The sequence below is a fragment of the Gigantopelta aegis genome, chromosome 12, assembly GCF_016097555.1.
Source record: "Gigantopelta aegis isolate Gae_Host chromosome 12, Gae_host_genome, whole genome shotgun sequence".
NCBI classification, from domain to species: domain Eukaryota; kingdom Metazoa; phylum Mollusca; class Gastropoda; order Neomphalida; family Peltospiridae; genus Gigantopelta; species Gigantopelta aegis.
The window spans coordinates 37,977,604-38,001,815 of NC_054710.1; the positions used below are offsets into that span (position 1 = coordinate 37,977,604).

At 38.4% G+C, this 24,212-nt stretch overlaps 1 protein-coding gene across 8 annotated transcripts in view; it reads left to right on the top strand.

Moving 5' to 3' along the window:
* LOC121386250 (hemicentin-2-like) overlaps window positions 1-24,212 on the top strand; it is an 89,251-nt gene that overhangs the window by 20,155 nt on the left and 44,884 nt on the right. For all 8 annotated transcript variants that reach the window (XM_041517086.1, XM_041517092.1, XM_041517094.1 and 5 more), the window contains one exon: window positions 5,562-5,906. In XM_041517086.1, the coding sequence (XP_041373020.1) occupies window positions 5,562-5,906 (345 nt within the window). The remainder of the gene's footprint in view (window positions 1-5,561; window positions 5,907-24,212) is intronic.

Below are 24,212 nucleotides of genomic sequence, written 5' to 3' on the forward strand. Positions count from 1 at the left end.
TATTTAAATTTTAGACATGCATATATATATGTGTGTGTGTGTGTGTGTGTGTGAGAGAGAGAGAGAGAGAGAGAGAGAGAGAGAGAGAGAGAGAGAGAGAGAGAGAGAGAGAGAGAGAGAGCGAGAGAGAGAGAGTGTGTGTGTGAGTGTGAGAGTGTGTGTGTGTGTGTGTGTGTGTGTGTGTGTTTCCATCCAACTCACTTTTTGGCACCTTTATACTCCCGTTTACATTAAGTGATATGTACTCGATACTAAGCAGTAGCCAACAACGAAAATTGTATCATGGCTTCTTCCAATGACCTTCAGATTTGCAAGCGGAAAAGGCTGCGATGACCTTGATTGTTTTGTTGAAATCGCACCTGCTGTTTTTGAAAACTAAACCGACAATGTATGAGATTAGTGGTGTTACGAGTATATGATATATTTTTCTCTGTAAGCCTACAATACTTGGCAGCTTGTAATGAAAGCCGTGTAATCGCAGAACACGTTACCGTACCATAATGCGATCTCGTTGGTAACCAGTTACCGTGGAACCTAATAAGAGCACAGGTTAATCATTCCAATTTCAAAGAAATTAGTTATGCTCATATCCATTCAACGTCCAGGCATGTCTAGGCTGGGTGCAGGACCTGACAACGCCAATAATTGAGTCCATGGCACGGGCATAAGAAGGTGCCAAAACGGGTGTGTGGATCCCTTAAAAACTTTTAAATACTCAATAAATACTGAAAACATACTTAAGAAAATAGACAAACGTGTCCTCTGACAATGTTTATGTTTTTGTGGATAAGGTCACATGACAGAATTGGATTTCCCTCTACTTTTTTCATTCTATAATTAAATGGGCCATTTGGGTAAGCCTGCTAAATAATTATGTTTGTTGGAGAAAAAGCTACAACCAAAATAATGTAAAGATAAAATTGAAAAAAAAAAAAAAAAATCAAAACCCAAATGATTTTGTTTGAACATTTATTTATTTAATTATTTTATTTCAAGTAATTTAACACTAAAAATGTAAGCCCTTTTCCTAAAGCTTCGATTGGATTATTTTGGAACTTTTTATTTTTTATTTTTTTTATTTTTTTATAAACGTTTATTACCCCCAGATCACTGGCAATGTCAAGGCCGGGGTGCCTTGAATCATCGTCTTACAATATACAACAATAATTATTATGTGTACCTGTATAGCGGTATGGTAAAGGTTTTATATTTCATATTATGTATATAAACAATATGTGATATGTATGGGAGTTATATTCATTACATTTCTTATCATATACTGCACAACCGTATTCATATACATACATATACCTACATACATACCTACATATATGCGCATTTTAAAATGATCTGAGGGCAAGTATGATAGGTGAAACGATCTTGCATTGGAGGGGGGGGGGGGGGGGGGGGAAGAAGAAAAAAAAGAGGTGGGGACCGAGAGGAAGGGGGAAAAAGAACATAAAGAAAGGTTTATCGACAACCGAAAGGTTTTGTTGTTGTTGTTTTAAACTGTTTTACGTGGGTGTCTATTTTGGAACTTAACACACAGATTCTCTTGGCAGTCTCCACAAATAATAAAGATGTCTAAACTTGTAAAAACTTTAATGTCATAAAATTGAAATAGAAGTCTTGATTGGTTTATTCTGAAACTTAGTGCCTGTAGGCTACAGCGATTCACTGGAGATACCTTCACAAACTAATAGATATATTTAACATATCTACTTTTATTATCAATTTTAAATTTTATTTCTATAACAGATCCCTTGCTACTAATGAAAACAAAAATGTAGCGGGTTTCCTCTCCAAGACTACGTCAGAATTACTAAATGTTTGATTTCTCGGTGAGCCCATTGGGCTATTTCTTGTTCTGGCTAGTTCACCACGACTGGCATATCAAAATCCGTGTCTGTGGAATGGTGCATATAAAAGATCTCTTACTACTAATGGAAAAATGTAGTGGGTTTCCATTCTAAGATTACACATCAGAATTACTCAATATTTGATATCCAATAGTCACTGATTAATAATTTATTAACCAATGTACTCTAGTGGTGTCGACAAACAAAACAAACTGTTTTATTACAGAATATGTGAACCAGAGAGTGGATAAGCGGATGCTATCAAGGAAGCTATAGATAGAAAGTGTTTGGACATGAAGCTGGATCTCTCCTCCTCGTGTGTCACAGTTGCAGCAGATGGAGCCTCCGTTAACTTTGGGGCCAAACGAGGGATCTTGAAGAAGCTGCAGAATGAGATGCCTTGGATAAAAAAGATACACTGCTTGGCTCATCGACTGGAATTGGCTTTGTCAGATGCTTTCAAGGGAACGTATTACAAAGATACAGTAAATAATATGTAACTTATTAATATGTTAAACAACGGACCTCGGTGGCGCAATGGTTAAGCCATCAGACTACATGCTGGTAGGTACAGGGTTCGCAGCCCGGTACTGGCTCCAACCCAGAGCGAGTTCTTAAGGGCTCAGTTGGTAGGTGTAAAGCCACTGCACCCTCTTCTCTCACTAACCAGTAACCAACTAACCCACTGTCCTGGACAGACAGCCCAGATAGCTGGCATGTGCCCAGAAGAGCGTTTTTGAACCTTAATTGGATTTAAGAATGGAAATAAGTTGAAATGAAAATGAAATATGTTAATATTCAATTATATCAACAGATTATGCTTACGTTTACGGATACTGAAGTTGTTTTGTGCAGTAGATCTACAACACTACAGGATGCTTTGTGGCCATGAACATAGAATAGTCTAGATAGTATGATACTTCAAATATTCATGTTTACGAAGAAATGCAAGAAAAATTAGACAGATCTGTAATAATGTAAAGATAAAATGTCATTATCTTTAAGTTTATTTTCAATCTATCAACATTTTACATTCTTAATTAACAATATTTCAAAATCTTAGGTAACCAGAGGTTTGTTGACATGATTTTTACAGATTGTTCAATATTCTGTATTATATTTAATATTACATAACCGCTGAGTGACAGTGTCCAAAAATCATCATAGAATGCACCAATAAAGATTTAGAATGTAATGTTTCATTGCATAACTGGGGTAGGATTGAGCTCAGTTGGTAGAGCACTTGTCCAAGGGCTTGGGTCAAAGGATCAAACCCCCTCGATGGATACATTCTCATTTATCAGTTTTCTCACATCACAACCAGTGCTCCACAATGGTAACACAATCTGGTATATATTATCCTATCTGTGGAATGATGCATATAAAGATCCCTTGCTGCTAGGCGAAATAAAAGTGGTGGCAGCAGATTTCCTTTCTTTCATTATCTGTGTGGTCCTCACCCATATGTCTGATCCCATATAACCGTAGATTAAAATGTGTTTAGTGTGTCATTTGTTTTACATATACTTTTATTTTACATACACTATGTACTTTTTATTCATTTTAGGTGGATGACTTGACGAGGCACCTTTATCAGCTAAGACGATCAGCTAAGAATCAAAAGAACTCAGCGCATATCTGAGTTGATGAATGAAAATATTGCCAAGCCAAGCAGGTCACAGGCACTTGGATCGATCATCGTCAGAAAGCATTAAAAGCACTTGAATGTGAGTGACTACAACTGCTTGGTGTGCCAGTTTGAAGGCATGGCGTCTGGGCAAGGAAAGGACATAATATCAAAGCAGCAGCTAAAGCAAAAATGAAGGGCTATCTAAAAATCCTTATATCACACAAATTCATTTTGCATGTTGCTAAATACCAATATTTGGTAGAAGACTTAGCTGCACTCTCTCTTTGTCTGCAAACACGATGATTTGGCAGTTTCAAATGTAAGAACCAGGAATGAAGCTGTTTGTCTATCTCTGAAAGCAAACCAAACCCAATATGGAAGACAGCTGCGCAACGTAATCAGTCAGACAGCTGAAGAGAATCAACACACATTCCGAGGTGTGACGCTATCCTCAGGTGATAACACCATGACAGACTTTGCAAAATATCATACGAAGTTAATTCTCGACATCACTGAGTGTATCGAATCTCGATTCTCTACATTTATTCAAGACAACATCTTCATGGCAGCTGACATATTTGATCCAGCCAACTTGCTAACTGAACAAGGAGATCTTACTATGTACGGGAACCACGAAGTGGATTCACTGATTGACCACTGTGCGCATATCCTGTCTTCTCAATGTGATGTCAGTGCGGTACATGGAGAATGGATGATGCTGAAGTTGGATCTCTCATAACATCACAAGACTATGACATATGTAGCAATCTGGGGGGAAATATTCACTGAAAACAAATCTGTATTCAAACGTCCTCCAACTTGTACAGATCGTTTTGGTCTTGCCCGTTTCTACATCACAAGTTGAAAGGCAATTCTCTTGCATAAAGATAATATTGGGAGACTGGTGACTCCGTTTGAAATTGAGCACTATGGAGCACCTGAGAATCTGCTCAGATGGGCCAAAGCCAGTGGACTTTGATCCATTATCTGCCAGAAATAAATGTTTGGGTATGGCACTATAAAATTGAATGCAACTACAGTGAACACGGTGTATGGGGGGCCTTCCCCAGAAACAAAATAGTTTATGTTTTGGGTTAGGGTTAAGAAAATAATCAGTAATGATAGGAGTAATTAATTTTTTCAAAAGGTTAACTTAAAAAAAGAGAAAAATCTGTAAAACATTTGGGTATGGCGCCATACCCATTTTACCCTCTGGCAGAAACCCTGCCTGCTGTGATAAAATGGAACAGCAGCCGTGTTTCTTCAATGAGAACAGCTATGTCTTAATCTCCGCCAAAGTTGTGTTTAACGACACCACTAGAATACATTGCTTTATTGATGAATGACCAATTTAACAGAATTACTGTTAAAAGATCTTTTCTGGTTAAATCAACTTCCTTAACAAGACTGTCTGGGTGCGCTTTAAAAATGTGTGAAAGTAGCCTTGGTTTCTACTAGATGTTTAAAGGCTATCACAGCCTCTCCTTCTAACGCCGAATTTCGAGGCATTATATCCACAGACAGAGCAGAACAACACATACCATGTCCTTTCATATATCAGTCATAGGGTACTGGTTGGAGCGTGTCTTGGTATTATTTACGTTGTATAAAGTGAAACGGCTGTTTTGTTTTTATTTTGTGAAACAAATGTGTGAATTTGGTCATTCTCACCACTACCCTCTCCCCACCCACCAGTCCATTCCTCCAGGGTGGGGCCTAAAAGGGAACATATAAGGAGTTTTTATTATTATTATTATCTACTTCTAGAAATGCTTGAATCATATATGTAAAAGTCATTAGATGCTTTATCAACGTTGTAAAATTCATCAATGTTGGGTCCCTGTTTCGGAGGTGTCAAGTATATATTGGTACTAGATCATTTTTGAACTAAATTTTAGTTAGAAGCTTCCTTAACACGTGTAAAAAGACAAAATCATAAATTTGGTCCTTGTGAAACAACACCCATCCCCACCACCCCAGGATAATGAGAGTAATGAGTGGTAAGTGGGCATTAACATACGAGTTGGGTTTTTTTTTATTATATAAATTATATTTTAAAATTATTTTTACAGGTGTTTCATGGCACATTTCTGGGTCTTCACCTTATGCAGTGCTTAACAAGACATTTACATTCACCTGTACAGTAACAGATGCTGAGGATCTCGTTGATGTAATAGCTTTTTATAAGACAACATCTACGTATGGTTCACGGTATCAGACTGGTAATACTTGTATACCGTTCTATGATCCAATGAGAGGCTACAATATATCCTGTGGAAGTGGCACAAACAGCAGCTCGTCCACCACTAAGATCTATAATTTTGTGATCTACCAAGTTGCAACACATGATGTAGGAGATTGGTCCTGTAGGCTATTCAGATCACTTAGAATGTCTACGTTTTCTTTGATCATTAGCAGTAAGTTTACTTCCTTTTATATATGATTTATTAGGCCTGAATGTTAACCTTTTTAAGTGCTACCTTATACAGAGAATAACTGGTTACTATCTTAACCCGTTTCCTGCCATTGACGTATATACACGTCAAGCTTCATCACAATGACGTCACTTAGCATTGCTTTCATTTAAAAATCATTTTCAAAAATAACTTGACATTTTTGTCGAAAACAAAGTAAGGAAATGTCAGTGTCTTAGAATGGCATATCCAAATATTTGCTAAATTGTTGTTGTACATCTTATGTGGGGTTTTTTTTGTTTTTTTTTAAATAATAGAAATGACCCGTCAAATGGTGCATGCTATTGTTTGTTGTTTTTCAGTAGTGGTTTCTTTTATCAGGACACATTTGTCATAATATATTATTATATAAGCATCACTTTTCATGTCTAAAAAAAGGTACGAACACAATCAAATTGTTATAATCAGACAGCATGTGACAAAACATTTCCCGCCATACAATTTGACAGCAGTTGTACACATTGCTTGCATGTGATGCTAACTGTAAATAATTACAACATGATTTCTTATAATACAGAAGTCTGGGGAATACCTTGACCTATATTATTTTCAATATCCAATCACAAAACATTCTTGTTGTGTGTCACATATAACAATTATGTGGCTGCAACGTTTTTTTATCATTATCACTGAAATAAGATTAATAGTGTGGTAGGTCTGTGGCAAAATTAACTATGACCTAAAAGAAAATGGTACACAATATTGTTTGCTGTAACACTATCACAAAGACCATATCTACATATTGCAAAAGTTAGAAATGTGTGTGACTGCATAAATTTGTAGTATTGAGTTAATGACGTCATTATGTAAACGACTACCATCTACGTCCCAAACTGCGTTCAGCTAACGACAAAAGCATGAATACGATACTTGCAGAAAGAAATTATATATTTTACAAGTAGGGTACATGAAATAAAATATATTCCAATCAGTTTAAAAAAAAAAATCAACAACATAGATGTAAAACAAATATATTCTAGTAAACACGAGTGTAACACCATTCATTAAACAGGAAAACGTGTTTATTAGATCTGTTCTAGAAACGTATCTTTGGAAAAATAACCTTGTCACGCCTGCACGGTTTGTAATTTTCAATTTTTAAAGCCACTACATGATAAAATACATGTTTTTCAACTATGCACAGTGAACGAACACTGATTAATATTTTTAAAAGGAAATATTTAGTTTGTTAAGTGTAATCAGTTCACCTCGTCCCCCCCCCCCCCCCCCCCCCCCCCCCATGATCTCTAACAAGACTTGCCAATACAATACAGACAGACAATACGTCCATACCAGTTGAAAGTTTGTAAAATATAATTTTTGTAATGAACTGATACTTAGTTACAATAATTTATACACTCAGAATTATTTTTAATTGTTCTAAATGGACTATGCCTACTATTCACTACAGTATGGGTATAAAAATGCACCATACCTTTTGGAGATCGAATATAATAATTGAAAAACATTCTAGCAATAGGGGGCATAAAAGTCTTAAATAATAAATGATTTGGCCTTGTTGCTTTGGTATAGATGAGGTCATGTGACACATACCTAATATAAATTCAGCTTCCTCCATTTTCAACCAATTTCTTCTAGTCAAGTGGACCCAATATCAGTAATTTTAATGAATAAACTAAATTACTTCGTAAAATTAATGGTTTTAGGGGTTTGTAAAGTTTTATATTTAAATACTTACTTGTCTGAACTTTATTGTTAATGAAAATGTTTCCGAACTGTGAAGAAAAACCTCACAAATGAATGACAAGGTTGTTTGTCCCAATAAAATAAAACGTCATGTGTGTCGGTACGAGTGTGACGTACTAACAAAATGAGAAGATCGGTGTCTTCTCCAACCATTGCAATAACATTACTTTTTGCACACTCTGTTGCTGCAGTGACGATCTCCAAGTCAGTATCAGCTTTTGCATAAATGATTGTGCATGTCTTTTCCAAAGACTACCAAGGGCACACAAGAAATGCTGCTTGTTCTTCGTTCTTCAGGGTAATCTCTGCTGTTGTTTGATCTTCTATGGCTTTGCCTTGTTAACGTTGACAGATAAATCTCCTTTGACTCCAGTAGCAATGTTTCTAAGTGTGGATTTGTCAGAAAATGGATTCTATGTTCTAATCGCTCGCTCGTAAGTCGCCGAGATCCAGTGACTTCCTGCATGACAGTGTTTATATCAGCACATGCTGGCATGGAAAGCACCTACTTTGCATGTTGTGACTCGGTTATTCCTGTCCCTCTAATGACGCCACCTCGCATCAGGATCTGCTCAGTAGTAAAGTCTGATGAAATGCCAGCCCAATATATGTTGCTTAATCTCACAACATGGTGTTCATCTGTTAAGCTTTTATGAACAACAGTGTTGGTTTTGTCAATTTTTTTCATCTGCTGCAGGTACAGATAGACAGCTTTTGTATATAGGTTGTGTCAAGCTACAGCAAGATATGGGCGCATCTTATGTATAGCTGACAGGTGAAGAAACTAGCCTTCAAAAAGCAGTCCATTGTATCAACGATAGACAAATACTGAAGCCATAGTTCACTATTTCTTCAAGTCAATGTCAGTTTCTTCGTATGCAGCTTTCTGCTACTCCTGTGAGATGGTCATTGTGCATCACAGAGCCTGGTGACAGTTCACCCTTCAACAGTTGGCATGCAAGAAAGAGATTACTTCAAGACGTTGAAATCACTGTCCTCGGGCTCACTCGCTACATCCAACGATATCCCTTTCACATGAAGGAACTCAAGTTTGAGAACTGGTTCCAGCTCTACCAATAACCTGACAGTCAGTCTCCTTGTCAGTGTTTTAGGGTATCTTCCTCTAGTAGTTGGCATGACAGTTTCCCATCTTCGTCGAGGATCTTTCTACACAGTTCACACAGCTCCATGATCTTTCAGAATACTGTTCCTGAAAAATAAAATGTACGGTTAACATGCAGGTTGAATTTAACATGCATGTGTGTACCTCTTCACACCCAACAAAGCTTCACGTGGGCCCTTCAACAGTTAAGTGACGCCCCATTATAACAGTTGGTAACATTAAGACTAGTTCCTGTAAAGTGTTCACTGTGTGTGTTAACAGCTACTCTTTTAACGGACTGACTGCATTAACTTTATGAATAACAACTACAGTAGAATCTCGTTGGCTCGACCTCGGAAGGGTGGAACACACCGCGACGCTCGAACCAAGAACGAAGTCCCGAAATTTTCGTTCGGTAAACCATTATACCAACTGCTAATGGATCAAACATGTCCAGGGTCGACTATAAGCCTTCCTTCGAATCAAATTATCGGTCCCGTCAGTGTAATTAGTTATATTTCTCTCGAACCGCTGATGCGTAAGGTATCAAAATACATGCAGCTGAAAAAGTGGTCCACGAGACGATATTACAACCTTCTGACTGATTATGTAGGCGGAATCGTAACAATAGCCATGCAATCTTTTCTTGACCACACTTGCCGCGTTGTTTGTTAAGAGGCTATGTGCAGTGATCTTTCAAGTACAGCTAGTATTACAGTAACTGTTAGATTAATTAACTTGTATCGTAATGCCAATCAAACAATTAGCACACGCCTGGGCCTCGGCTTAGAGATTAACTTTGAACATATCGCAAGCAGACCGTTTGTAGACTTACGGGCATCGAAACCCTGTTTTAATCGATTGAACTAATGGGTGACTTAATCAACTGTAATTACTTTAGCGCACACAGGGGCTTCAGCTTCACTCAATAATTTCTAATAAATATTTTCACTCAAACTTTTTCAGAAAATAAATATGTTAAAATTGTTTCTCAAATGAAATAAACAATTCCGTTTCGTTACATAAAAAATCCAGATTTAATAACTTTGTTGAGTATACCATTTCGTTTTGTGCTACGCTTTGTCTATTAACAGTGAACATTTTATTTCGTTTCAGTTTGTATACATGTATAATATGGATTACATTCGTATAACTTTTGTGGATGTTTCATTTCTTTTCGTGTTGTGCTATCTGTGTAATATTTATTGGACGTTTCATTTTGTTTTTTTCTGCGGTATGTGAACGTATGTAATATTTCAATTTGTTTTCGTTTCGTAATAAGGTATGCGTTTTTGTGAAATATTCAAATCGTTTAGTAATAAACTCACGTCTCATGTCTCATGTGAAGAAAGATTATGATTTTTTTTATTTATTTATTTTATTTTGCTACTCTTACTTTTAAAGCCACACACCCTAGTTCCATCCAGCGAAAATAAATTATAATTTGGTTAATCTACAAACCTGCAACACACTTAGATCACGTTTTTATCAAATGGAGTGAAAAAGCAGGTTTTATATCGATAAATACCATGGGAATCCCCATGTCCCAATTGCTTGAAATAATTTTGAAAGTTTGTATTCTGATGTCACCGGTAGATGTCGCTCGAAGCACAACAATGCCTACGTCACGACAAATTTCACAGACTTGGAGTGCGTTCTTTTCACCTCTCCTGGACAGGTTCCAACTGTTCTGTCCTGGTTGTATCCCCTCTCCAGATATCGTAGGACTTAACAAAATTATTGGTTTTAAGGGTTTGTAACGTTTTGTATTGAGATACTTACTTGTCTGAACTTTATTGTTACTGACAATGTTCACGAACTGTGAACAAAAATTCTCACAAATGAACAACAAATCGGATATTGATTGCGCAAACCGTGCACGAGAAAACAAACCGAACCAAAATGATAACGGTCACGTGGTGATACCAACGTCTGTGACATTGGTTTTTTTTATCCTGTCTAAAAATAGATTAGACCTTGTCTGCTCAAGTTTTTTATCTAAAACGTGTGTCCATTTTTCAGAAATACGAAAAATGCATTTTGTGGTATTACAAGTTTTCACGTGAGGAGACCAGGATTACTAAAAAAACACTTCAGGTGAATGGAAATGTATATTCTAAATAAATAAACGGTAGTAAAGTGCAATTTTATTTGTAAAAAATGGCTTTAATAGCGAATTGTTTAAACACGCCGTAATTTGTTAACAACTAGCCGTAACTAGGGTGTATCCCTTTAATACATAGCCTGCATCTTTTTCAACTTTCAAACTTATATCACGGAAAATATCCGATGGTTATTGTACCGAATGCTTAGGTCGAACTACCCGATGGGTCGAACTTTCTCAAAATTAGCATTACGAGGGTGTTCGAACCAACGGGATCTCAACTGTAGTACACAACGCTATTTTGGTTTGTTTTTTTTTCATTTTTTTAGTAAATTCTTACAACACCCCTACCTACCCCGTAACATTACGATTGCTGAAATAGCCCATCTTCTTTTTCAGAAATTAGTTTTCAAAGGAAACCATCACACATTGAGCTACAGAATTAGTTTAGAACAATTAATAATCGATAAACCTGTGGATTTGTCAAGAAGCCAAATCGTGAAAAAAAAACTTACTGTAACAATGACTTTAACTATCGTGGATTAAAAGCTCGTTGGTTAGTACATGTTCCCTCGTCTCAAATCACGGTCATCGCAATCTCATTAAATTCAGTATTTATGACCGTTTTGGGTACTTTGTGAAAGCTAAAAAGTATTTCGAATAATTCAACCTCATTTAAAGAAATTCAAGCACAAACTTTGTTTACATATTACAAAGTGCATTACCCGGTAACCATGTGCTATACATAGTAGCGTTGAATACGGTATAGTATCCGGCAGTTATATTGAATACGGAAACACACACACACAATTCACACATTCACAGCTGTATTTATATAGTAAGATTTAATGGGTATGTAATAAAAAAGCAGAACGAATAATTTAAACTTATGCAAGCAAATATAATTCCCCTGGACAACTGTAGAGCCTAATATATTGAACTTTAAATCAATATTTTAGCTTCAATGGACGGGGGTATCAGATGACCTTCCCCCTCCAGCCTATGCTATTTTGTCAAAGGGGTTCGTTTTGTAATTAAAGTCACATTCTCTGGTTACCATATTATAACATCATGTACAAATGTGAAATACAAGCTCAAATGCACTTTTAAAAAAGTCGTGTTTGTTCGCTATGAACGGATAACGTCAAACGTATACGCTTGATTCGTCGCCCGTGCCGCCATAGCTCGGCAAAGCACAAACGACAGCCTGTTGTCAGTTTCAGTTAACACGTGCGTTTGCCGATTTCAAATTGTATTGTTCGTCTCAAAAAATTAAAAGAGAAATCTTGCGCTGTATGAAGAACGTTCGGTTGAGAATACGGTACTAGAGTCTTTAGTTAAAACCGATTTGATCTTGACAACGTATTATCAATAGTCGTACCTTCCTATTTCAGAATTGATATTTTATAAAGTGTTAGTAGAACTTTCAAAGTTTAGTTTGTATACTAGTAACATTAATCATGTATATATTTTTTAAATAAAATATACTAAAGTAGACAATGAAATACGTAATTTTACGTGTTAAAATCGACAAATTCAAATAAATATTATTTCGTTTGGAAAGGGTAAAGTTGGGAGGGGGGATTGTTTAACGACATCAAAGATAAAGCATATTGATTTAATAATCATCCGACCCCATACAGTCGTAAATAAAATATGTTGAGTGCGTCGTTAAATAAAACATATATCCTATTCTTGCTTCCATCTGCCATATAATCTTAGAGAGGAATCGGGTGCATGTGCAGGGAGAGGGTATCTTGCCCAAGCTTAAAAAAAAATTGAAATGTATTTTTGGGGGGAGCATGGCCCCATATAAACTTCACTTAACACAAACTATAACCCCAACCCCGCTGAAATCCCTGCACACGCGCCTTGGAATCCCGCAACATTTTTTTTTTAGCAAGGGATTGTTTATATGTACCATCCCACAGACAGGATATCACATACCATGGTCTTTTTGTATACCCGCCGATGGGGATCGATCCTAGACTGACCGCGCATTTCCAAAAAACACCTTTTTAGTTTTAAGTAATGAATAAAAATAACATATAGTTTTGAAAAATGTTACGTAAATCGAACACAGTACCCTCTTCCTCTACCCCTAGAGCGTTACGTATTTAGTAACACCCCCTTACATGTAACGCGTATGCCAACAGCTGGCCACTGACAAAATTTCAAGGCAAATCCCCCACTCACCGACCCCTGGAAAGGCGTTGTACCATACCTCAATGAAGACAGTTAAATTTGTTCAAAAATTGCGAAATCTCACGTGATCTCTTGTTGGGGAATTCTATACTTGTGATAAGCCAATGAAAACCGAGATCAGTACGAGCCCGTCAAAAGTGTTCCACTTTCAAAATCATGGCTTTGTTTTTGACCTGGAGATAAGCCAGCGTAGTGAAACCAATGCGGAGTGCGGCGTCATATATGCACCAAACGTAATTGAATTTTCTCTTCTATATGCTTAAATAATAAAAAATATTCCAGGGAATGTAGTTTTAACTAGTATATAGAACATTTGATTACTAATCAAAGCCGCGTTTTCAGGGTAATTTAGTGTTGTATATGGTGGATGATTAATTTAATTAAAAAGAAAATAATCAAGAAACAAAAAATAATAATTAAAAAACTATATATAATAAAATAATAAAAAAATTCTGTGTGGCCTGTGTGCATGTTGCATCAGTAAATTATTTATTTATCATTTATTTGCGCATATTTAACACCATAATAACACCATAATAACATTTATAAAATAAATAATAATAATAATAAATAAGAGGGCGATATGTGATCACATCTGGAATATCCCAGAGCTAATAATAGTAACAGCTAAATGTTGATATCTAGATCTAAGGTCAGTCTTTTCTTTTTAAAATGGTACTCCACATGTTTTCTACAAACGTATATAACTGAAATATTATTCTAAATCATAGGATGCATTCACTTAATAGCCATCACTTGCATGTGTTTAATTTCTTCGCTATACTTTTGTATTGGCGTGTATAGGTGCTTTATTATTTATGTTTTTAATCATTCACAGATTTCCACCGACATTGATATACAACCTTTAAATAAGGTTGAATTATCCGAGAGACTGGTTTTACAAAACGTTCCAAGAAAGTCATAAATACAGAAATTGCACCCAGATGCAATGCAGTCACATGTTATTCTGGCGTGAATTTCACTACTTTAATGGCGGCCGTACGGTTACGCCATCTATCGACAACGTCATAAACTGCTGGGCGACAATCAGAAAAAAGCATCTATACCAAAGATAGATCTGAAGTGAAACTACCATAGGATATATGATATTTACTGTGTAGGAAAATAAACCGAAAGTGCCAAATCGATTGCTCTGTCCTCAACCTTCAAAAATAATAATAAAAAATTATAATAATTTAAAACTCGTCTGCAGTGGGTGTAAAACCCCGTAGACATGAAAACAGGCAAATCATGCAAAACACAACGATATAAGGAGCACTTACCAGTATTGTGACGAAAACAGCTCCAAATCAGAGAAGCACGCTGTCAAATCAGGTCAGCTTGCGATAAAGCAAACGAAATTGTAGGGCTGTAGCGTGGTGTCACAATTGCATTTTTTTTTTTTTTTAAATTTAAAGCAAATATATGATTATGCAGAGAATGTTTTGTAATTATTGTTGTATGGTGGATGACAATTTAAAAAAATCAGGCGTGTGTGCTGGGATTTTAGCGGCGGGGATGGGGTCTGGAGAGGGACGTTTATAGGGGATTTCAGTCATGCTCAAGCAGGGGCCGGGAGGTGGGGGTGGGAGTCTACCCACTCCCTACAGATGCGTGTGCAAATGTTATAAAGATAAAATAATAATCATGAGGTAAACTGCTGTTGTGTTTTGATAAATATATTAGTACCAAATCGTAAAATTGGAACGAAAACGATATAGATATTCGGGAAATTGAGCTGGCCTCAAACCCTTTCACCATGTACATGTACTATTTCCATCTTTCCTCCCACAATATTAGTTGTAATCCATGTAAAAATGTGTAGTCCTTCGTTTGAAACCCTATATTATATATATAGCTGGTTGGCAATAACGCTAAAATTAATAAATGCTGTTTTTCAGTTTTGGGTAATTTCATTTAATTCGGGCCAAAATTAGCCTTCCCCTCTCCTACTCCCACCCCTACAAAACAAAACGGGAGCCCGTACGCTTATGATTAGTATATCAGGCCTGTAACCTGTCACCGCGAGATCCAGTGTTTTTCCCACGCAAGTTATCGGCCGTTTTTTAGAACATCGACACAGTCCTTTTTCGTGTTACGGAACACCTCCCAAAACAATCACTGTAATTACTAAAAATTACTGTAGGATAATGGCTTGTAATAGATTAAGAGTAAGTAATCGAGTGTTTTATTTAAAAAATATGTTGATAAATAAATGTTAAAAAAAAAAGGAAAAAAAAAAGACCTCGTGCTTTAGCAGGGCGTGCGCTCCGTTGTGTAGGCAACGACCCGAAACATTGTTCAGTTGTTTTCAGTTTCATCTAAAAAAAAAATGTTAAACACATTATTTCATGCAAATAAAATGTTGCACTGAAGATGTACTAGTAATAATCACAAACCATCAAACGATAAAAATATCAAAGAAAAATTTCAAAACTTTCAAAGTGTAGTCGACCTATACCCAGTGAACCATTGGTCTTGGTGACGGGGACGTCTTATATGCGTGTTGGTTTGCAAGACGTCTGCGACACGTCTTAGAGACGTTTCACAAAAAGCCGACGTTTACAACACGTCTGCAAAACGTCTTGGTACAAAGACCACTTGAACAACTAATGGAGAAATGGGAGGAGAAATTAAAGACGTCACCAATACGTTTGGAAGACGTCTTCAATACAAAAGGCCGACGTTTACAACACGTCTGGAAAACGTCTTGGTACAAGACCACTTGAACACTTAATGGAGAAATGGGAGGAGAAATTGAAGACGTCACCAATACGTTTGGAAGACGTCTTCAATACGTCTTTCGATATATTACGATATCACATGACTTACATCCGGGTATTGCAGTCGCCATCTTCAGGGAAAGTTTGTTTGTGGAAAGACATTTTGTTGGTGGGGATTTCAGCCAAAACTGAGTAAGTATGAAGTGATAAGTATATTTTATGAGTGAGGATTTCGTCCGAGTGAGGATAGAACGTCCATAACGATGAATGACACATTGTTCTCCTGTCTGTCGCTCGAAATCTTGATATGAAAAGTGTAATTTCCACCACCCATTTTTCCGCCATAATGAGCATGGCTTATTAACATTGGAGACGTGTTCGGAACGTTGGAGACGTGCTGGGGCCGTCTCGCAAATGTTTGGAAAAGCTGTGGCAGACGTCGCCACAGCATGAACGGCTTTGAACTTCCTGCAGTTGTTGCAGATTTACACGTGTACTGTATAATCAGATACACATATATCACGAGTAGTAAACTGATTAAGGGCTTGGTATACATTTATAAGCATTTTTACAGAAAATAATTGAAGACGTCACAAATACGTTTGGAAGACGTCTTCAATACGTCTTTCAACGAAATTAATTCTAAAGGCTAATAAAATACTACATTGTGACTGAAACAAGCGTTTTGAATTAATGTATTTTTATCTGGATTTAAATGGGCGGTAAAACGTTGAATGGCCTTGGTAAAAAGTCGGGAATCTTGTCATTAACCCTTTTGAAAACGATCATATTATTGGACAGAGTCGACAGCTTTCCTCGGCGCTATATGGGCGCTATTAAAGTGCTCCAGAACGCGCCGAAGAAAGCTGTTGAGTATGGGCATATCATTGTGGTAGTTTTCACCTGGGACTTTTATTCAAACTGTTTAACTCATTTTATGCCATAATGGGATATTTTGCACCGTTTTTGTTACTTAGGAATGCAAATTCAATGAAGCCCATATATTATTAAAACCTAGACCAGTTTAATTTTAGATCTACTTACGTGAATGAAAATACCTTCTCAAAAGAATAAACTAACAATGATTAGACAAAGTATTGGGCTTAACTGGATCCAGCCAGCTGTTAAGGGATGAACCTAGAGTGGTAGTTCTACATGCAAATTTAGGCTTAGGCCTGTGAAACACGGTGCGGGAACTCATGACAAATTACTACTGAGTCTTCTATTTTTTGGTAAAGTGTGCCAAATTATGCATGACCGTGAGCAGGTATACTTTACAAAGAAATAGAAGAATACTCAGTAGTAATTTGTCACGAGTTCCCGCACTGTGTGAAATAAGTCTTGAAAATACTTTCATGACAGAAATAATCTTTGGCGCAACCATGGATTGGTGCAACACCAAATAGAATGTCTAATGTGCCATCTCACAAATTCGGCTAAACCTACATCACATTTATGCAAATTACCCCATTTTTTATGTTGAATGGAATTATATTGGTGGCCCTAAGTATTATATTAAATATACGTCACTGGGTATATACTACTTATGCTGGATGTATCGACCCTCATCTACACGCTGATGGATGAACATGCGCGCCACCTATCGTGGATAGCGATCTCGAGAAATTACGCTGGCCGAATTTATCTGCCGGCCGAATTTACCCGGCTCTCCCCTACATCATCAAAGCACTGTACGGTTTAATCAGTTTACTATCCGTGGTATATACAAGCACTGATTATATGATCGACTTTTGGACACTTGCAGATAACTATGCCCCCGAAATCCCGAGCACAGGAGGCACGCAGAAGAAGGCGTGTAAATAGGGAGATGAAACGTATAGTACTAATGGCGGCACAGGGTGCTACCACTTCATCTGATGATGTCTCGCTGAACCCATGGTACCTGTACAGGTGATGGCAGAGAATTCCGGCACAGCGCCCAGAGGTCATTCATCATCATCCCCAAGCAATTCTGACATGGTTATTGAAGAACACGAAGGCGAACCTGAAGCTAGATCTCAGCCTCGTGCATCACCTACAACGTGGCGATGTTGTACTGTCTGATGATACAAGTGTGAACTTTGAAAGTTTCTCTGACAATGCTGCTATAAATGCACATTCTGAGGATGGGCGTACAGATCCTGAAACTGATCACGCATTTCAGGGAAGACCTATTTCATCATTGGACCCATCAGAATCAGTTAGTGGTAGGAGTGACAATGAAGGAGATGATGGGGAACTAACTTTAAGGGAACGACTAGCTTTGTATGTAACCAAGCATGCATTATCGGTACAAGCTACTGCAGAGCTTTTATAACTTTTCAAAAGTACTTGTGTCCAGGGACTCCCCAAAGACAGACGTGCCCTTTTAAGAACACCACGTAGACTCAGGGGTATTGTTGACAAGTGTGGTGGACGTTACAAGTACTTTGGACTGGAAACAGGATTGTTAGATTTCTTACAGAATAACCCAACATTTGTGCCAGCTGACAATACTATATCATTCAATGTCAACATGGATGGAGTACCGTTGTATAAGTCGAGCAGTGGCCAATTATGGCCTTTGTTATGTCGTGTTGGAAGGTGTAATCCATTCGTTGTAGCTCTATACTATGGCAAGAAGAAACCAGACAACATCAGTGACTATTTAGAAGACTTCATTGAGGAATATCAGCAACTGTGTCAACTGGGACTGAGCTACCAAGGGAATCGTTATAACATTGATACCATCACACTATTTGCTGACAATGTTACTAGTTTGTAATCTTCATAGACTATAACCACGAATGTGCCGACAAAGAGTATACATACATTACATCATGGACATTTTATTGATTTACCGGTAGCATATACTGTTGCATGTTTGGCCGGAATCGGCAAGGGTATTTTATTGTGGAAGTATGATAATACATACTATTGTATTAATAAAGGTGATTTTGATAAATGAATCTATATATTTCCTACCGGTTCATGCTTTGTGAATATAAGGTCATTGCATGTCCCAAACACATTCCCACGGTTACATTCGATAAAACGCAGCTACTGTACAATAAAGTTCCAAAATGTGAATATTCGCAAAAACGCAGCCACGTGCAAACCATGTCACCACTGCACGTGCGTTGTATGCACGTGCAACATGAACACCGACAGTATAAAAGTGCAGGGTGTTCGCTTGCCTGGCCTCTGTATCTGGCCGACAGTTGACAATCCAGGACATGCCACGTCTCAGTGAACCGCAGAGAAACAATGCCATCGGCCGACTAGACGCAGGCGAATCCAGAACGGCCGTTGCCAGGGCATTCCATGTGTCCCCAAGCACCATCTCCAGACTGTGGGACCGTTACCAGCAACATGGATCAACACGTGACCTCCCTAGATCCGGTCGACCACGGGTCACTACCCCCGGGCAGGACCGCTACATCCGGGTACGCCACCTTCGGGAACGATTGACTACTGCCACCTCCACAGCCACAGCAATACCAGGTTTGCGCAGGATATCCGACCAGACCTTACGGAACCGCCTACGTGAGGTAGGAATTCGTGCCAGACGTCCAGTTCGAGGTGTCATCTTAACACCACAACATCGTCGACTCCGACTGCAGTGGTGCCAGATTCATCGACAATGGCCTCAACTGCGATGGAGACAGGTGTGGTTCAGTGACGAGTCCCGATTTCTGCTCCGACGTCATGATGGAAGATGTCGCGTGTATAGGCGTCGTGGTGAACGTTATGCGGCAAACTGCGTGCAGAAAGTGGGCAGATTCGGCGGGGGTAGTGTCATGGTGTGGGCAGCCATCTCAGACACTGGCAGAACTGACCTGGTCCACGTGCAGGGCAACCTGAATGCACCAGATCCTCCGGCCACACATCGTTCCAGTTATGGCCAACGCCAACGCAGTGTTCCAACATGACAACGCCAGGTCTCACACAGCACGTCTCACAACGGCTTTCCTACAGAACAACAACATTAATGTCCTTCCTTGGCCATCGACATCACCTGATTTGAACCCAATTGAGCATCTATGGGACGAGTTGGACCGACGCCTCCGACAGCGACAACCACAGCCCCAGACCCTGCCCGAGCTGGCAGCAGTCTTGCAGGCTGAGTGGGCCACCATCCCCCGGGACGTCATCCGTACTCTGGTTGCTTCAATGGGCAGGCGGTGCCAGGCAGTTGTCAACACACGCGGAGGCCACACCCGGTATTGACTCCAGATGACCTTGACCTTGGTGGTGTGTCCTATCACTTACTCACAATGGACTAGAGTGAATTGTGAACAATCCTGCAACATTTGGTAATTATCTGACTCACCATTCAATAATTAAATCAATTCTCCAAATGTTACGACAATGTGGTTTTGCGTTTCTTCTTTTGAAGAGTATATATACTTGTTTTCAATTGCATGTGCGCTTTATTTTGGTGGATGGTAATTTTAGAGGTGCACTCCAAAGACCGGACAAGGACGTGCTGGATTGGCGATCGAGGGGTTTATACCACGTCTGCGTCACAATCACGTTCAGGTAACGTCTTTAAAATGTGCTAAGAACGTTCCCTACAGGTCCAGCAGAAGTATTTCCAAGGTTTTATTGCAGTTATCAGCACGTTCCAAAGACCCAACGAAGACGTCTTTCATGTTTGAGGGAGGGATGAGGGTCACGTCCTGCACACGTCTGTACCACGTTTTTACGACGTCACGTTCTGGTGGAGTGTTAAAAACGTCCTAAAAACGTTCCCATGACAGGTCTTGAATAAGTACTTTTCGGGTCTTATTGCAGTCCCCAGCACGTTTGAAAAACCAAACAAAGACGTCTTACCTATGTAACACTTTTTGCAAATCCACACGTCTTCGCGACGTCTTAGGAGGAAACGTCCCCGTTACGTATCCCAGACGTCGAATGGTTTACTGGGTATTATCGCCGTTTGACCCAGATATCATTTGGAGATAGTACAATATTTCACGGGAACAGCTGCCAGTGATTTCTTCTTCTTTAAGTCCCTCTATAAACAATTCAGAAGAAGTTTCACAAATTATTCATGATCCCAATAATATCATGGTGACAAAGCATCTTTGTTTGTTTTGTTTCAACAATTATTTTACTTGTGCGGTCCATTTTCAACCGCCATGCGTCATGGATAAACGTCTTCATCAATTCCAACTACATTTTGTGCCACACATGAACAAATTCTGACCCCCTCTCCAAGGGCCTAAGCAACAGGGCCCAAAATGGAAAAAATTTATAATTAATAAACCCATATGTGTACGAGCTGCCATTTTTGTAGAGGTGCAGGCTGATATTTGCCTGAGTTAAACGAAAATCCCCGAATCTGGATAACAACAATTATTTATATCAGCTTTACTGCCAAACAGCAGAGCCGGTTTATCCTAGTAGCATATGTATCACGTGCTACGGGCCCCGCGCTTCAGTGGGCCCCGCAGTGATGTGTACATTTATTATCCCCAGGTCATGTTTCCATTCTCCCCGAGGGGAATGCAAAATATATATCCTGGGAAGGTGGACCCGCTGGTATTTGTGCTACAGGCCCCACGGATCCCTAAACGGGTCTATCAAACAGCAGGGACGTAGCTAGATGGAGAGGTAAGGGTTTGGGGGAGAGGCAAAGGTGTGGCAGAACGCAAGGTGGGAGTCAATTCCACAAACATCAGGTAAAAATAATAGCAAATGACGATTATTGATATTGGCCTTTAGAGCCTTTAGATTAGTAAAATGTCCGGGGATGGGTCATGCCTTTAGACCGCCTAGTGTTTATTTGTTATTATTATTTTTTAAATCCTACCTACAGCCCTGAACAGCTATATTGGGTTGCAAATGAATCGCTACATATTTTTACATGGACTAAATAACTAATATTGTGTAAGAGTAAAATGGTGGAAATACATGTTGAAAAGGTTTTAGGCCAGCTCTTTTGCCCGAAATGATATATCTGGATAGTATTCAAATATGTAAAGGCAAATGGATGACCAGTGTATATAATTTGTGAATGTCCCCGGGAAGGGGGTGAAGTTCATAAGAGTTATATAGAAAATGTATTTGGACCAATTTCTTGAGATCTACTAGAACATCTATTAGATACCCATTTCCTTGTGAATTTGGTCCTTCTAAGGGTGGGTCACAAATACGGGGAAATTAAGCCAATTGTATTGTCCAGGAATACCATAAAAATATCAGTTTTGCTAACTCCATTAATGTTGGTTCTCTCTCCCCCCCCCCCCCCCCCCCCCCCGGACCCACCCTTTACTCTCAGGGAGGAGATAAATTCCTTAAACCATCTATCATATAGAAAAATGCATTTAAACTGTAATGTCTTTCAGAACTATCAGACAATTTCCAAGCAAATTTACTTCGCAGTTTCTCTCACCGATGGAAAACCAAAATCATGAATTTGGGTCATTTTAATCCCACTAGAAAAATGGGTTCGTCGCACTCCATGTGTTTGGTAGTTGTGGTCAGCAATTTACTCAGGTGACCGTTCAACATTGGATGCATTCTATGTTGTTGTTTGTTTCTTTGGATTAAAACAAAAAATTAAGTGAATGGATATTTAAAAAAACAACTTTTCGTTACAATTTTGACGTGTTAAATAATTTTCATCTTGAGAAATGAAGCACTGCTGCAAGTATCGTGTGTCGTAATAAATTACTGAAATGCCTAAAATCATTTTTATTATTTCTAGTATTCTAATATCAGTGACCAGGGTTTCTGCCAGTGGGTATGAAGGGTAAAATTATGTATCCTAAAATATTGCGAATAGACTTCTTTCAAATTACACCGCGGATGTGCTAGTCGCGGAGCAACTCGTGGACGCTAACCGTGAACTCGCGCGTAATCTCGCAAAAATAGCCCTCTTTACAAGTTGGGGGCGGGCACAAACAATGGGAGGCCATATAATAGGAATGTGAATAGCTCCAGTATTAATTATTCAGTAGGGAACCCGAACATTTGGTTGAGATCCAACAAATACTTATTGGAGATGTTTGTGAATTATTGCTTATCACAAAATAAAAATATTTTGTTTTTAAGTGCCCCTTTGTATGTTGTTGTTGTTTTGTTTTGTTTGTTTTGTTTTTATCTGTCTTACCTAGTCAGATCCATTCTTGGAATATTTGGAATAGTGCCCTTTAAAAACAGTTATCAAAATCAAATTACAATGAAATATATGATAGTCATACTTATGTACGAAGCAAAGTTAATTCTATGGCTTTTTCCTGGGTCCCCCTCCCCGTTCTTCCGACCCCGCTCAATGCTAAAATTCACCATTTAGTGATTGAGATCTAAGAGTATCGAGTTTGAACTCTTCTGAATAATATGTTTTGGTTTTGGGTTATAAAACTCCAAAAGAGGAAGTGATCACTGGCTGAAAATGAGCAATTTTGCTATCGGGATGCCAAGGGGATAAAAACACATTCTTGGGTTATAATACTATGCAAAATAATGTTCAAAATAGTTTTAAAATTATTTGTTAAAAATTACTAATTTTGCGATTCAGATGCCAATGAAAGGCGTTTAAAGACATCCAGTTATAAAAATGTCCCCAGGGGAGAATGCCCTCGGACCCTCCTACACATCTCATACCATACTTAACTACCCTGATCATTAGCCCATCCCACTTTAAAGAAAATGCTCAGACGGTCCTCACAGCTCGTATAATAATATCTATTAATGCAGCTAGCGCTACAGATAACCGCAGGTAGTCATTTAGTGTACACTGTGATATATACACAAACGCATTCATATTATCTGCAAATATTAAAACTTTTATTAAGGTGCCCTTTTAACGAGCCAATGTGCCCTTTTTTTCTTGGTCCCCATCCCCATAAAATATGTCCTGGATGCACCCATGGGGGAGGGGGCACAATATGTAGTGGAGGAACAGTCAAACTGAGGGGGAGGGGTGGGGACAAAACCCATATATTAAACCGGATCTCAGACTAATGAAGTTACATAAAATTAGAGTATGTCGGGGAAACCGGAAACGCATATATATATATATATATATATATATATATATATATATATATATATATATATATATATATATACATACATACATACATCACCACAAGTTATAATAAAACCGTCCCAGTTTATTTTCAAAGACGCATTCCAGACGCATGTTTATTCCATTATTTCATCATCACCACGTCCTAGGTGATCTGGATGCATGGAATCAGTTATCCAAGTCAAACAATCCATCACTCATAATCCCGCCATGATCTCCGCTATCGTTCCCACTACAAGCCTCTTGTACAAACTGAGTGAAAATCACTTTTTTCTCCTGATCGTCTGGTGGAATTGTGGGAATGGCAAGAGTATATTTTGAAAGGTATACAGGACGCTTTGGTTCATTACAGTATATTCTCTCAGGCCGAAACACCATAGAAAATCCT